The 16,349-nt window shown below is 40.5% G+C and overlaps 1 protein-coding gene across 1 annotated transcript; it reads left to right on the top strand.

Moving 5' to 3' along the window:
- The first annotated feature begins 684 nt into the window (after positions 1–684).
- Positions 685–5,824, top strand: LOC107804122 (uncharacterized). Its single transcript, XM_075245532.1, has 6 exons — positions 685–953; positions 1,007–1,721; positions 2,864–3,106; positions 3,176–3,459; positions 4,407–4,527; positions 5,807–5,824. The coding sequence occupies exons 1-6, from the start codon at positions 685–687 to the stop codon at positions 5,822–5,824; spliced, it is 1,650 nt and encodes a 549-aa protein (XP_075101633.1).
- The last annotated feature ends 10,525 nt before the right edge of the window (positions 5,825–16,349 follow it).

The following is a 16,349-nucleotide window of genomic DNA, read 5'->3' on the forward strand; positions in this document are numbered from 1 at the left end:
ATTCGATCAAGCTTTCTCTCAAATGTGTCAATCTTGCAAGTGACTCCCAAGGCTTCAAGAACAAAGAACAACGTGATGAAGGACTAGTTTCCTGCATTGAGTTATTACATGTCCTTTATTGCACCTTTGTTAAAGTGATTTACTTATAATTCCTACTTAGCTTAGTTAAGATACACTGTGTAGCAAACCGTATGTAAAATCATAAACTTTGTGTTTGTGTCTTGGCTAGAGTTAGTCAAGTTGTAAGCTTTGTAATAGAGTTATTGCAAAGGGGTTTGTAATAGGGTTATTACAAGTTAGTGAGGAGTTAATAGTTTAATTCCTAGGTTACAATAGTTTGTAATATGAAGTTTACTCAGTAATGAAGTTGAAATCCTACGAGTGTAGGTCGTGGTAAATGTGAACTGAGAGTTTTCCACGTAAAACTCCATTGTGTCATTTACTTACTGCTGTGTACGTGTGTTATGTGGGAGCTAATAGAGAACCTGATTCTCTATATAGTTTGGTGGACCCTTAGTTTCTATCACTTAGTATCAGAGTAGGTTCTTTCTATCAGGCTAACACCTAGAAAGGATTTTCATGGATGTTCCAGCAAACTTTGAAGAAGGTCAGTCTACCTACAGAACACCAAGGTTCAATGGACAATACTAAGGATGGTGGAAGATAAGGATGCACGATTTCATCATGACTGAAGATTCAGAACTCTGGAATGTTATCTGTGATGGTCTTTTCATTCCTATGAAGACCATAGGTGAACCAGCAGTGACAATTCCCAAAACAAGAAAGGAATACAATGATACTGACCACAAGTCTATAGAGAAGAATTTTCAAGCAAAAAAAATCCTCGTCTATGGCATTGGACCAAATGAATACACTAGGATTTCTGCCTGTCAATCTACCAAAGAGATCTGGGAAGCTCTCCAAACAGCACACGAAGGGACAACTCAAGTCAAGTAGTCGAAGATTGATATGCTAACCACTGAGTATGAACTCTTCATCCGTTCAGGATGAAGGATGATGAGTCCATTCAGGACATGCACACTCGCTTCACCTCTATCATCAATGAGATTCATTCTCTGGGTGAGATTAATCCAAGGAACAAACTTGTCAGGAAAATACTCAGTGCATTACCTGGTTCCTGGGAAAGCAAAGTTAATGCTATCACGGAGGCAAAGGATCTACAAAAGTTAACCATTGATGAACTCATTGGCAATCTAAAGACTTATGAGATGATGAAGAAGAAGGATCATAAGAGAAGAGAGCGAAAAAGGGAGAAGAACCTGGTCCTCATGACAGACAACAATGACTCAAGTGGTGAGGATGTTGATATGGCCTATCTAAAAAAAAGATTTCAGAAGATAGTTCGCAGAAATGGAGGTATTCCAAATAGGGGCAGCTCCAGCAAGCCAAGAGGCTATGACTTATGTCATAAGTGCGGGAAGCTAGTGCATTTCATCAAGGATTTTCCTCTCCACAAGCAAGACCAGTACAAACACAAAATAGATAAAGTAGCCAAGAGGAACCCGGTTCCTAACAAAATATTCAAGAGAAAAGATGTCGCTGATAATGTTGTGAAACATGCTCTTGATGCATGGCGAGACTCTTCCAGCGAATCTGGAAAAGATGATGAGAAAGGTGGTAGCTCTATGATGGCAGTAGAAAGTGAAGAAGCTGAGTATGACTCCATTTTTGCCCTGATGGCAAATTCAGATGATGATGAGGTAAACTTTCTGGATATTCAAAAAAATTTGAAGTCCTATTCTCAAAAGAAGCTTATATACTTGGCTAATGTTCTAATTATGCATATCACAATCTCATTAACGATAAGAATGTGCTAACTGTGGAACTACGAGAAATAGAACATGAGAGAGTTTATCTAGTTATGGTTGATCTAAAAGATACCATTGATAGTTTAAAAAAGGAAAAAGATATCTTAACTGAGGGGATTGAAAACATAGAGCATGAGAGAGATGACTTATTAGTAGTTGTTGTAGACCTAAAGGAAGCAATTGAGGAACTAAGAAGGGAAAGTAGGCATGAGATCACTCAAAAAGGAAAGAAAGTTGCAAGTGAGGCACACTTTAGGCTTGAAAATGAGATAAAATCAGTGAAATCTAGTTTGTGTTCTAAAAAAAAACTTCAGGAGGCACACCTTAAGCTTGAAAATGAGCTAAAATCAGTGAACTTGAGAGAAACAGACAACTTCAGGAAGATCTAGTAGAGTTAAGAATGACCTAGAAAAATCTCTTAAGTGGACCTGGTCCTCTGATGCAATCACTGCTATGTATAAGAACAATGGGGGAACAGGCAGAGAATCGGGTTCCAAAGGGAAAAACTCCTTACAACCCGCATAACAAGTAAATTACTATCCCTGATAATTGGCTCTGGACTCATCGTGGTAACACTGGCCATTTTAAAGAAACATGTAAAGCCAGATTTCAGTACCAATAGAAAAATAAAGTTTTTGCTAAAAAAATAACTACTACTAAAAAACCTGGTCCCTAATATAAAAAACGTGTGATGCTTGCTTGGACAAAAAGAACTTTGATTCACCCTTTTACTCATTATAAGGGACCAAACTTGTTTGGGTTCCTAAGTCTAATCCATGATTCTCTTGTGTATGAGCAGTGAAAGGAAGCAGCCAAAGATGGTATATGGATAGTGGATGCTCGAAGCATATGACTGGAAGCACTAATAATTTCCTTTAACTCAAAGCCCTACAAGGAGGCAGTGTGTCCTTTGGTAATGGAAAAAAAAGGGATACATTCTGGGAGTAGGAAGAATCGGGAAGTCTCTCACTCACTCAATCGAAAACGTGTATTATGTGAATGGCTTGAAGTACAACTTACTGAGTATTTTTTAGATCTATGACAAAGGCAACAAGGTGGAATTTGTGTCAAAAATCTGCACAGTCACAAGCCTTGTGACTGGTGAAGTGATCCCGATGGCAAAAAGATACAAAGACATCTATGTCACTAATTTTGAGTCCCTACATAATGGGGATCTCACATGTCTGAGTGCTGTGGATGATGATGCTGAATTGTGGCACAGAAGGTTAGGCAATGCATGTTGTACATTGCTGAACAAATTGGTCAAGAAGGACCTGGTTTGTGGACTGCCTAAGTCAAGCTTCAAAGATCACAAGACGTGTGATGCATGTGTAAAATGAAAGCAGATCAGGTCCTTCTTCAAATCCAAAAAGGAAGTAAGCACCTCAAGGCCACTTGATCTCCTCCATATGGATCTATGCGGACCTATGAGAGTGCCAAGTAGAGGAGGAAAGAAGTACATCATCGTCATAGTAGATGACTACTCAAGATTCACAAGGACGCTGTACCTCAGAACCAAATATGAGACTTTTCTAGTGTTTGCTGCTTTTGTGAAAACAATCCAAGTAAAGATGAGCGATAATGTTGTGAGTATAAGATCTGATCATGGCACAGAATTTGACAATGCAAGGTTTGATGAGTTCTGTGCTGAAAATGGTATAAGTTATAATTTTTCAGCTCCAAGAACACCCCAACAAAATGGTGTTGTGGAGAGGAAAAATAGGACTCTTGAAGACATGACTAGGAGGCCCAGGAGGCACCTGGTTCCAACAGTTCACAAGGCACAAAGGTTGCCTTGCTGACGAAGGAAAATGCTGATTTGAAGAAATATGTCGAGGACCTGAAAGAGAGGCTGCTCAACGAGTAAGTGTTAGCAAATGCTCGAATGGACATCTTCCTTAGAACCCTTGCCTCTTCATCTGTGCCTCCCCTTCCAGTGCTCCTTAAAATCATTCCATTCCTAGTGTCAAGTTCAAGATGTCTGTCCTCTATTTTAATCTTTTCTATTTGGATGTGTTTAGTGACTGGTACTCCTTTTTCTGTTTTAATTTGTGGATGATTATGTAAAAACTGGTACTGCTCCCTGCTTATTTCCAAAATTAATGAATATCCCATCCTTTTGCTGTGCATACTGTGCTCTTATGCTCTATTTTTGTCATATTTGTGTGCACACATGCAACATGCGTTAATCATGCTAGACTTCTTTTTGCTTATTATTTGTGCTTAATCTTTTTATGATGTCAAAAGGGGGAAAATATATTAGGGGGAACAAAGGAGGGAACAAGTTCAGGGGGAATACAGGAAGTATGCATGTCACTCTAGTTTTTAGGGGGAACTTCAATACAAGTTTGTCATCATCAAAAAGGAGAAAATTGATAGGTTATGTGACCTGCTATGTTTTGATAATCTAACAAACTTGAAGCACCAGATAGGGAACATGTTTCACATCCTCAAGTGCTCAAGAACAACAAGTCTCAAGTCGGGGACATGTCTCAACAATTCAGAGTCAAAAAAACGATAGAGGGAACATATGGACATCAATTCCCTTGTTGACTGTACTAAATCAACTCCTCACAGCTGTAAAGTTGCTGCAACTGTTCCTCTGCACGAACGCAACAAAGCAAACATTGCAGCAGTCACTTTATGGGGATTGCCTTTGTACCAAATGTGCATGCATCATCCAAGTGACATCACTTGGGTAATATTAACATGAAGCAAAGTAAAAACAAGTCACTTGCACATTCTAGAATTGACCAAGCTTTCTCTCAAGTGTGTAAATTTGCAAGTGACTATCAAGGCTTCAAGAACAAAGAACAACATAACGAAGGACCAGTTTCCTGCATTGAGTCATTACATGTCCTTAGTTGTGTTACACCTTTGTTAAAGTGATTTACTTGTAATTCCTACTTAGTTTAGTTAAAAAGCATTGTGTAGGAAATCGTTTGTAAAACCATAAACCTTGTGTTTGTGTCTTGACTAGAGTTAGTCAAGTTGTAAGCTATGCAATAGAGTTACTGCAAAGGGATTTGTAATAGAGTTATTATAAGTTAGTGAGGGATTAAGAGTTTAATTCCTAGGTTACAATAGTTTGTAATCTGAAGTTTGCTTAGTAGTGAAGTTGAAATCCTACGATTGTGTCATTTACTTACTGCTACGTGCGTGTATTCTATGAGAACTAATAGAGAACCAAGTTCTCTATATAGTTTGATAGACCCTTAGTTTCTATTAGGAACATGATGCTACCCACAGAGGGATCCAAATAATGCTACCAACATTGCGAGTTCTCAATCCAAGAGACACCCTCCTAAGTTTTAGCATAGTGGCTGCCTTATACAAAGGAATCCAATGCTAAATTTTTATATATTCAGCTAAACCTCCAAACTTCCAAATTAATGCTTCCATTATCGAGCTCGAAGTAGTTACAACTTGTGGGAACCAATTAATTACATATGGTCTCACTGCAGAGGAGCTGGTTCTGAAGCATCTTGACTTACATGGCTCTTTCAAATGACTAAGGAGGCATATGAACATGGGTATCGAACAATTTGTTAGACAGGTTCTGGGCCTTGTATCTTACAATTGGGCCATTTTTGTTCTAATCCTACAAGGAAAGTTTAGTTGTCAAATTAATGGCTAGCTCAGCATGTAGCCCAATGGACATTTCCAACAGTGGTAGCCCACCCAGTGAGAACAGCAAATCAGCACCGTGCCTCCCCTGCTGCGGCACCTCTGGGACACATGGTTTACTAGATTTTCTAATCATTGCATTGGGGTTTGTCCTATTTGGCCCGTGGGCCCATGCTACAAAGATTTTGATATTTTCCTCTGATATTCCATCTATTTTGAGTGTCCCCTGATACTTTACTTACCAAACTTTTAACCTTATAACCTTGAATCTCCAACCACAAATATTACGTATCTGGCATAATCGGCAGTCTGTAGACACATTTTTAAACATTTTGTATTGTCTTGGGCAGGGGCAGGCTCGTGAATAAGGGGAATTAAATCTTAATGTGAGAGGGTTTTTGGTGAAGTTGTAACTTGTAACGAGTGAACAACTTCAATCCGAACCTATAGTCAATTGGGAAGAAAAGCCAAAAACAAAATTGTTATCGAATTAGATACTGATTATTATATCATTTTTATATATTGTCTCGATATGAAGAAGTCACACACAATTGTGACATACCAATTTGTCAAATTGTTGAAACAAATTGAGACTAACTTACTCTTCAAAATGGTCCATAACTCCATAAGGTTATTTAACAATGAAGGAAGGAAGTCAATTAAGCTCGAATGTCGGAGTATGAGATGGGTAGGAAGTAGAAATAGAGCAAGGTGTTGACATAAACAAAGACAAACACCGCATTAAAGTGAATTCCAACAAAAAGCTCATCGCTTTCAGGCTCAGCTGGAATAGTCCCAATCGATATAATTCTCCTTACTGAGCAGTGTGAATTCTGGAATTAAGCAAAGGGGCCAATGGTGTATAGCTGGGCTGGGACTACTGTTTCGCCGATGCAGCTAAGCTATAGCATTATTAAGAAATTTTATTCGCAAGCTTAAATCCGTTGTCGTCTGAGTTTATTTGCTACACCTCCATGCTTGACGAAGACAACTGATTAAGATGTGAATATATATGTGATTTATTTGCTATATATGTGAAAAATGTTATTCAGTCCGTTCTACTTTATAAGATGTGCCTTTTATTTTGAAGCATTTCAAATTCTCGCTGCTTAAATAGCGAGTTGATCAAACTATCATCTTAAACTTAATTCATAGTAAAGTTAAAAAAAATGGAAGGAGAAAGAGCGAGAAAGCGGGCATGAAAGAAACATTGTAGGACTAAGACTCGTCATGATGGGTCCTGAAATCATAAATACCAACTACTTAAACATTCTTAATTGGTTGCATTTATCTTATATGTATTGATAATATGAAAAAATAAAATTATCAATATGTTTGAATTTATTGTACTACATAACTCATCTCATTTTCTATGTTGTGAGTCCCGCTTTTTATTGATTGATTAACTGTAATTATGTTATAGGTGATCTGATAATGTAAAAAAAAAATACACTGTAAATACTAGTTAACCTATATTTGACCAAACTTACATTGTAGATATGGATTATCATTTAGTACCAAGGATAACAACGCAATGGTTTTCGATCTAACATCTTAGATAGAGTGATGACTTGAGTCACTGTCGTTAAAAATCAAACTGCGTCAACTTCGGCTAGCTAGTGGGGTCAAGGATTATGCAGAGAAGACTCATCATATATATAGCATGAAGTTATCTAATATTATACGGAAATAAATGTTACTATACTGTATTTGTAAAATAATTCTGGAGAAAATAAAATAACATATAAACAGAAATATAAACGAAACAAAAGTTAATTCGAGCCCACTGAATTCACAGTGTTTCATTAAGGAATTTAACCTCCTCCTAGTACCCAAAGTTGTGGATTATGTCTCCCAGGATAGAACGAATTACACATTGGTGTAGTGGTACTTCAAACCCCAGTGTTTCAGCGAATACAAAGTTCTGTAGCAAATCACACTTACTGTTGCTTTCTTTGAAGTTAAAACAATGCAGAAGAAAGGAGGAGAGCTCAGAAAATCGTATGGAAAATCTGAGAGAATGGACTTGTATTTATAGCCAATGTTGAGCTCAAAACTGAAGAGGTGCAACTCTTCAGAATGACTGTTTATGTAAAACGGCCATAACATAAATGACTATTTATGCAACAATAAACCGGGAATTGAAGAGGGAGGTTAATTTTCAGTTACAAAACCGAAAAAACTGAAAACGGATAATGGAAATACAACGTTTCCGTTGGATTTCTGTTAATATTTGCTATTAGCAAATAAATTTGGTCTAAAAAATTAATTAATCAATCAAAGCCGAGCGACGACAACAGCGCGAGGCTTGCCTTGTTCTTAACTCTTTAAGAGTTACAAGAAGAACAATTGTATCTATACCCATCAAAAACCTTTTCCTCTTCCAATATGGGACAATATCCCTTTGTCAAGGGGAAAAACATAAATATCACTAAAAAATTTCATTTTTCCTCCATTTACCATTCACCCTCTTTTAAGCCTATTTAGCTTAAAACCTCAACAATAAATGTAAAGCATTATATAGTCCAAGTTTGTATGGAATACACAGGTAAAATTAATTAAGATCATTTGTGTTCCATTCTGTCTAAATCGCGTCTATATATTTATTCTTTAAGTACCAAAATTGTCAAAGCTGCGTGCCATCTAAGCACGAACAAGTTCAATAGTCTTCTCCAAAGAAACGAAAATGTGACACGGCAACAATTTGAGGAATTGCGTAACTGAAGATGAATTGAGCATGTTCTTCCCAAGCGCCACTAATGGAATATTTATTGTAGAGAAAATTTTCTCCTGAAATCGAGTCGACTGTCAAACAAGGAATATATGCATAAGGATTAAGATATACGCATAATTCAATTTGGTCCAGTGAAGTAACTAAAAGCTAGCTTGTTGATATTTAACTTTTCCCAGCCCACCTTCTACATTGGTCAAAATCTGACCGCTACGGTCGATCCTTCCGAGTTCCTGTCCAAGCTGCGAGACATGGATGACGACATGGTTTGCTCCAAACCCCGCGTTCACAAAACCCAACAAGACGAAAAACAACACTCAGGGAATGACGAAGGCGAACGTGGTATGAAAGTGGGTTGGCTCGAGAACGCAATAAGGATTCCATGACTATATATAGGGAGGGAATCTTCCTAGACTGGGGCCTCCTCTCTTTCCCTTCCCTCTCCTCTGTAATCTTCTTAGCAAAAAGAAGACAAAGCAATCTTCGAAAAAATATGTAAAATGGTTACCTCCACCGATTAATGAGAGGAAAAATGAAAAGCATCAATAAGATTGATCGTCCCTATTTTGTCTTATACATTATATTCTGATTTGCTTATAGATCTGGAGTTTATTACGTTTGACTAAGATTTACCTATTCATCTTCTTTAATTGATTTAATAAAAAAGGTTTCAATATCTTTTGGGTCAAACAATTTGGCGCCGTCTGTGGGGATTTCTTAGTGAAAACTTCCTAGTCTCCTCCAGATCAAAAATCGGAAACACGATCACCCACCAAAACGAATGGTAAGTAAACCTCGCACGCCAACCCAGATCATGATGTTATACACAAGCAGAAGTTGCAACTAACATCCTCCCTCGGGGCAGCCCACGAGCCAGCCAAAACGAGCCTAGCCCGCATAGGACGAAGGCACACACAAAAAGGGGGAAGGAAAAGAACTGAATACGGCTACCGAATTCAGAAAATATCACCCCCATCAACCATTGAAATTCCAAGAAAAGCGAGCAACACCACCGATCCACCTTCTGCTGTTTGCTCAAACAAGAATGCAAACATCGTGCTGGCAAGCGAGCAAGGAAACACCCCAACTGAAGAATGGGGGATTGGCAAACCCAACTCCTAGGAAATGATGCCCCTTGAGCGATACCCCCTCTCTCTCACCAAGAAGGTGTCCCGAGAAAGCCTTCCCGGGGACCTAAAGACCGGGCCGATGAGGGGAAGCTCCAACAGATGCATGAAACAAGTGTGAGCAAAGCAGGAGCATTTTCTGCTCCCTAATACCACATTCCCCGATGCAAATAAAATCAAGCGAACTGGGACTCCCCCAGAAGATACCTAACTCTTCGGAAAATTGGGACTAACGACAGGTTAATATTTCGACAAAAGTTCGAAATAAGACCCTTAAAGGCCAAGGGCCTTCGCCAAAAAGAAGAGTTCGACCTCGATCGAACAACGACAGATTAATATTTTGACGAAAGTTCAAAATAACACCCTAAAGGCCAAGGGCCTTCGCCAAAAAGAAGAGTTCGACCTCGATCGAACAAATAACGGGTTAATATTTTGACGAAAGTTCGAAATAACACCCTAAAGGCCAAGGGCCTTCGTCAAAAAGAAGAGTTCGACCTCGATCGAACAACATCGGGTTAATATTTTGATGAAAGTTCGAAATAACACCCTAAAGGCCAAGGGCTTTCGCCAAAAAAGAAGTGTTCAACCTCGATCGAACAACGACAGGTTAATATTTCGACGAAAGTTTGAAATAACACCCTAAAGGCTAAGGTCCTTCGCCAAAAAGAAGAGTTCGACCTCGATCGAACAACGACGGGTTAATATTTCGATGAAAGTTTGAAATAACACCCTAAGGCCAAGGGCCTTCGCCAAAAAGAAGAGTTCAACCTCGATCGAACAAACAACGGGTTAATATTTCGACGAAAGTTCGAAATAACACCCTAAAAGCCAAGGGCCTTCGCCAAAAAGAAGAGTTCGACCTCGATCGAACAACAACAGGTTAATATTTCGATAAAAGTTCGAAATAACACCCTAAAGGCCAAGGGCCTTCGCCAAAAAGAAGAGTTTGACCTCGATCGAACAATGACGAGCTAATATTTCGATGAAAGTTCGAAATAACACCCTAAAGGCCAAGGGCCTTCGCCAAAAAAAAAGAGTTCGACGTAGATCGAACAACGACGGGTTAATATTTATACGAAAGTTCGAAATAACAATCTAAAGGCCAAGGGCCTTCGCCAAAAAGAAGAGTTCAACCTCAATCGAACAACAACGGGTTAATATTTCGATGAAAGCTCGAAATAACACCCTCAAGGCCAAAGGCCATCGCCGAAGAAAACTGGGACTCATGATGGAATATTACTTCGGTATAGGCTCGAAAGTAACATCCCTGCAGCTAAGGTCGCTATTAGAAATAGAATTGGATCGTTTTTGGGCTATGACGGGATAGTACCTCGACATAAGCCCAAAAGCATCGTCCCTCGGTCAAAGCCTTTATCAGGGTCCTACTCAACCTATGTGACATTAAATTCCCTAAGAGTTGAGAACTCATCACACGGGAATCTACTGCTTTGCACAAAAATTATGAAGAGCAAAACGGGAAAAGAAGTACAGAAAGCATATGACAATGGAAAATCCCTTTTTACACAAAGTTACTGCGCAAACAGCCGCAGATTAATACAGCTAAAATCAATGGAGTCCAGGAAAAAACAATAAACAACAACAAAAAAAAGACAAAGATAGCAATTCTTTCACTCGGCACCATCTCTAGGAAGTCCTCCCTCATCATCCGCGCCCTCATCAGCCTCCGGCGTCGTAGAGTCATATCCACAGTTAACACGAGCCTCTTGTGCCTTCGCCCGTGCTCCTTCATACGCGGCCTCGGTAACATTGCCCGCCTCCCACAAACTCTTATGTATATCCCGCTGGGCTTCAGCATGAACCCAAAGCTCGTGCAAGCGGCGAGGGACAATGGCGGAGGAAGATTCAACTTGAGCCAGCAGTTGCTCTTTTTCGACCTCCGGAGCGGCAACTCGTTCCCCCAAGGTCGATGCTTCCCGGTCGATCTCACCAATGCGTTCCTCAAGCCTCGCCTCCCTTAGCATGGCCATCACCATCTACAATTCCTTCTTGGATTGGAGGATGCAGATAGTGTTCTCCAGGACTGCCGCCCTTGCCGAAGCCGAGGACCAGGCACTCTCGATGTTCTCCAACCCGGCAACCTTTCTCTCCAACTCGGGAAATTTTCCCATCCACTCTGCGCTCATCACCTTGACCTGGATAAGGTTCTGATCCATCTCAGATTGCATTGACCTCAGCATTTCCTGAACATATTCACACTCTGCAACAACCCCTTTGCCTAACTCAAGCTCCTCGTCCTTCGCACGAAGTTGCTCCTTGAGCACGCTACTTCTGCGAATGGCCTCCATCAATTACTGGTCCCTCTTCTCCAATTCCTCGCCAAGGGATCGAGCACCGGGGTTCTCCTTTAGCCGCTCGTGCATCTCACGGCACTTATTGCGATAGCGCCGATATTTCTCCAACGCCTTCAGGAAAATCTTGGTCTGAATGTCAGCCCTACGAGCGCTCTCAATCTCCAACATGTACGTCTGAAAAATGAAAAGATGGGTTAAGACTATATCGTCCAGAAAAATAAAAGGAACATGAAAGAAAGACAAAACGTACCCTCAAGCCCATAGCAGCCACTTCATGCATCAATTCAATATCAAGAACATTCCGAAGAGCCTCGTTCTCGGCAACGGAACACAAAATGTCAAACTGCGACACCAGATCCTTCGTGTCCCCCAAGAGATTAATATCCGATGAGATCTCAAGAATACGGGATGGGTCTCCCGCATGAACTACCGAGCGGGTAAGACCCTCTTTAAACATCCTAACATCATCGGGATCAAGGTCAGACTCAGATTCGTAGTCATCGACCACGACACCCTTTCCCCTTCCAGCGACCGAGGAAGAAGCACGACCAGGCATCGAGGACGAAGGCCCATCCAAAATAGTAACAGCGACCTCAGAAATTTAACCCCCATCGCGGCAGGTTGTTGATCGATCAAAGTGGTAGGGATCTCCATCGATGGGGTAGATACTGCGGCTGGCTGTGTCTCTACGGGTGGAGTAGTATCGACCCCCGCCTCAGACCCCGTCAAAGGAAGGTCTTCCTCCAGATGTATCACGACCGGAGGGACCGATTCGGACTCCACTCGCCGCCTCTTGGATGGACCCTCTCCCTCCTCGGCATGGGAGGATTCGTTTGATGGATAGGCAACATGGGTCAGAATCTCAGTTTGAGGGGCGACCTTCGTGTGTACGGCCACAACCGTAGATTTAACTGAAGCAGCCCTCGACGAAGGTCGAGCAGTAGACACTGAAGCAGGGCGAGCGGACGATGTAGAGTGACAAAAAGCTAGTGGAGGAGCCCTCACTCTCCACACTCTCCCTAACATCGATGAACATCACGTAAGAAACCGAGTAAAAAAGAAAAGGGGAAAGAATAGCCAACAAAAACGTTCTCTCACTAGTAAGGGGCTTCCGTCCATATCTCTCATAGAAGGACGACCATGTGCGGATTTCCACCGTATGAGGAAGGATGGCACTCACCCACTCGCGGATACCGTTAACAGGTGCATGGGGTAGTTTTACGGCTGTAAAAATGCAAACAGTTTAGTACTAACCAATGGAAAGTGGTTGGACATCACTCCGACAAAAAGTATAGAGACTTATGTACGAAGTTCCATTTCTTAGGAACCCCATAGGATCTGCCACAAGGTGCTCGGTCTGCACATAGAAGTAATTCTCGTAGAAGCGATGGTTGGCTCTGTCGTCCATCTTCACCACCAGACTCTTCGACCCTCGGTGATGCATGTGAATCATCGTGCCACGAATGAGTTGAGGGGCGGGGATATTGAGCATGTGCTCCAAAGTAATCTCATGACCAGCAAGCTCCGCAAACTTAAGCAGCATGAGGAATAATTTGTACAGGTACGGTGAAAGTTGAGCTGGGCATACCTCGTAAAAGCGGCAAAAATCTACCACCAGGAGAGTGAGAGGAAGTGTGTATCCCACAATAAATGGGTAGGCGTAGAACGCGCAATACCCTGGGCGGTCGAAGTGGACTATGTCATTCCCCACCGCCGGCAGTATTTTGACATAGCGAGGGATTCCCCACCTAGCCCTCAATTCTGCGATCCCCTCTTCATTTATAACAGAGGGAGCAGGTTCCGGCTCCTCCCCGATGGGACTATGGAAATCATTCCATGCTCTCCCAAGGCGAGGCAAGATCTTAGCCACCGATGGGTCCTCCTCATCTTCCACTACTTCTGCTCCTCCAGTGACCAAAACATCACTTTCTAGCGCCAAAATAGGGGCAGAGAGGTCAGCACGAGAAGAATCGCCAGCCATTTGTGTCGATTTGATAAAACAAAGGAATAAAGAAAGGGAGAGATGAAAATTCTCGGCTAACCAGAGAAAATTTAAAAAGTCCGAAGTATCAGGAGAAAAGAAGATTCGCAAAGTTCTTTCGAGTAAAAGGCAAAGAAGTGTGCCAATCACATGGTGCATTCCTTCTATTTATAAGAGGTATAAATCCCCCAAGCACGAAACCCAAGAGTCTCCAATCGAATTTGATAGGGCATGAAACAGTTCAATCCCCTGGAAACGTGTGTCATAATGGCAGCAACCACGAACAACGTTTCAAGTTAAGCGATGTTTCAGTTCCGAAACGGCCGCAAAGGCCCACAAATATCGAAAGGGAGCTGTTGCATCATTTGAAACCTAAAGACCATACCCAAGGGGTAGGTAGTCAGATTTCTCTCAGATATGTATCAATCATAATCCGTCCGCCAGGCCCGACAAAGGACGACCTCGACAGACGGAGGGACTAACTGTATTGGTCAAAATCTGGCCGCTACGGTCGACCCTTCCGAGATCCTGTCCAAGTGGCGAGACAGTGGACGACGACATGGTTTGCTCCAAACCCCGCGTTCACAAAACCCAACAAGACGAAAAATAACACTCAGGGAACGATGGAGGCGGACGTGGTATGAAAGTGGGTTGACCCGAGAACGCAATAAGGATTTCATGACTATATATAGGGAGGGAACCTTCCTAGACTGGGGCCTCCTCTCTTTCCCTTCCCTCTCCTCTGTAATCTTCTTAGCAAAAAGAAGACAAAGCAATCTCAGAAAAAATATGTAAAATGGTTACCTCCACCGATTAATGAGAGGAGAAATGAAAAACATCAATAAGATTGATCGCCCCTATTTTGTCTCATACATTATATTCTGATTTGCTTATAAATCTGGAGTTTATTACGTTTGACTAGGATTTACTTCTTCATCTTCTTTAGTTGATTTAATAAAAAAAATTCAATATCTTTTGGGTCAAACACCTTCCATATAAGAAGAGGCCAAGTAAAGGTCCGTTTTCAGATTATGGCTTCCCATACCTCTCCATATGTCTTAATGAACCCATCGTTCTCTCAATAAAATATTTATCATGGGAAAACCTAATAAATAAACAAATTACATTGTACACGGTGATGAACTGTGAACTACTTGAGTTTTATATTGTAACATGCATGTTCAAATATCTTTCGTGCGTGTGAATTTTATATCACATTTGATCAGGAAGCAAATATGCAATGTTATTATAGCGATCAAGTCAAGAATGGGCCTTTAATTCTCCATCTGTTGTGATGGAGATTCATAAACCAGCTTAATTACAGTTGTGGCAATAAATAACAAGTATTGTGATCGCTACATTTTTTTTTTTTTTTTACATAGACAAAGTACAATTTGCTCAGTTTTCTTTGTCATATTTAGATTCACAGCTTGAACTGAAATAGCCACAGTTTGCATAGATACATACAAGTAGTGACAATTTTTATCCAATTAAATAAGCTATTACTAAGAAAAACTAGTGACAATTTTTATCCAATTACTGTTCGATTATCAGATAGATACATGTTTATTATCCAAATTCTCAGACCCTCAGATAATACACGAACTTTTGGAATCACATTTGAACGATGATGACATACATATGGTTCCGCACCAATAACAACTATTTGCAAGTCAACATTTATAGATAACATTTCTTTTTAGGGAAAACGTCGGAGTTGATCTAAGGTTAACATAGAAGGAACAACATAAATTCAAATTTTCTGATTGAGTAAGCTCTATAGTAATTTGTCATCTACACGTAACTTGCGTATCGGTCTTTCTCAACAAAATTATCAAACAGAGGATCGAAGAACATAATTGAACCACAAAGTAGTGGTGATCGATCCTAAATACTAGGACTAGGATGACCTAGTCGGACGTGGAACTGAAGATGAAGAAATCACATTACTTGCACGACTGATTTGCAGGTCAGTGCATGCTAACTACGAAACAATTTGTGTTACTGATGATATATTCCTTGATTAAAGTCGACTCTTTGACTATGTAGCAGAGTGGCAATATTTAGTCATGCAATTCATTTCATAATAAGTGACATTAGTATTTTAAAAATATGGCATATGACTCGCTATCGTTATAAAATTGTTATTATGATATTAAAAGATATATATATATATATATATATATATATATAAATTCTTTGCTCTCTCTACGTAACAACCAATTAATTTTATAATTAACGGCAACAATCGTTGACTTTAAGTATTTCAACATTGGGTATAAGACTTAATATGCATGGATTAGATATATGGGTATATATGTCGCAAATATTAGTTTGACAGAGAATAGCCCCCCTGGGGGTGGGGTGGTGGGGTAGGGGTCCTACGTTACTGAAGGCAGGAAGCAAATGGTCCATGTATGGGTAATGTCTCCTAGGAAGTCGGCTAGGAATGGGAGGAGTGGACCTAATATAAATGTGATTTGTCATGTTAGTTGTCACAAAGAGCAGCCTATTGGCCTAGGGATAGTTACATTTTAGGCTTCCAATGGACCCCAATTCTTATGTACATATTCTTACTTCTGTGGGGGCACTTAAATAGGGCTTTCACATGCCCTAATCACCCTTCCTTTGCAACAAACCACATGTTTCCTCTCTCAATCATTTCATGCTCCCCGTCTTTCAATTTCACTCACCAATATCCTCTCATCAAACAAAACAATTTTTAGCTCTACTACACTGAAA

The sequence above is a fragment of the Nicotiana tabacum genome, chromosome 3 (genome assembly GCF_000715075.1).
Source record: "Nicotiana tabacum cultivar K326 chromosome 3, ASM71507v2, whole genome shotgun sequence".
In the NCBI taxonomy this organism is placed as follows: domain Eukaryota; kingdom Viridiplantae; phylum Streptophyta; class Magnoliopsida; order Solanales; family Solanaceae; genus Nicotiana; species Nicotiana tabacum.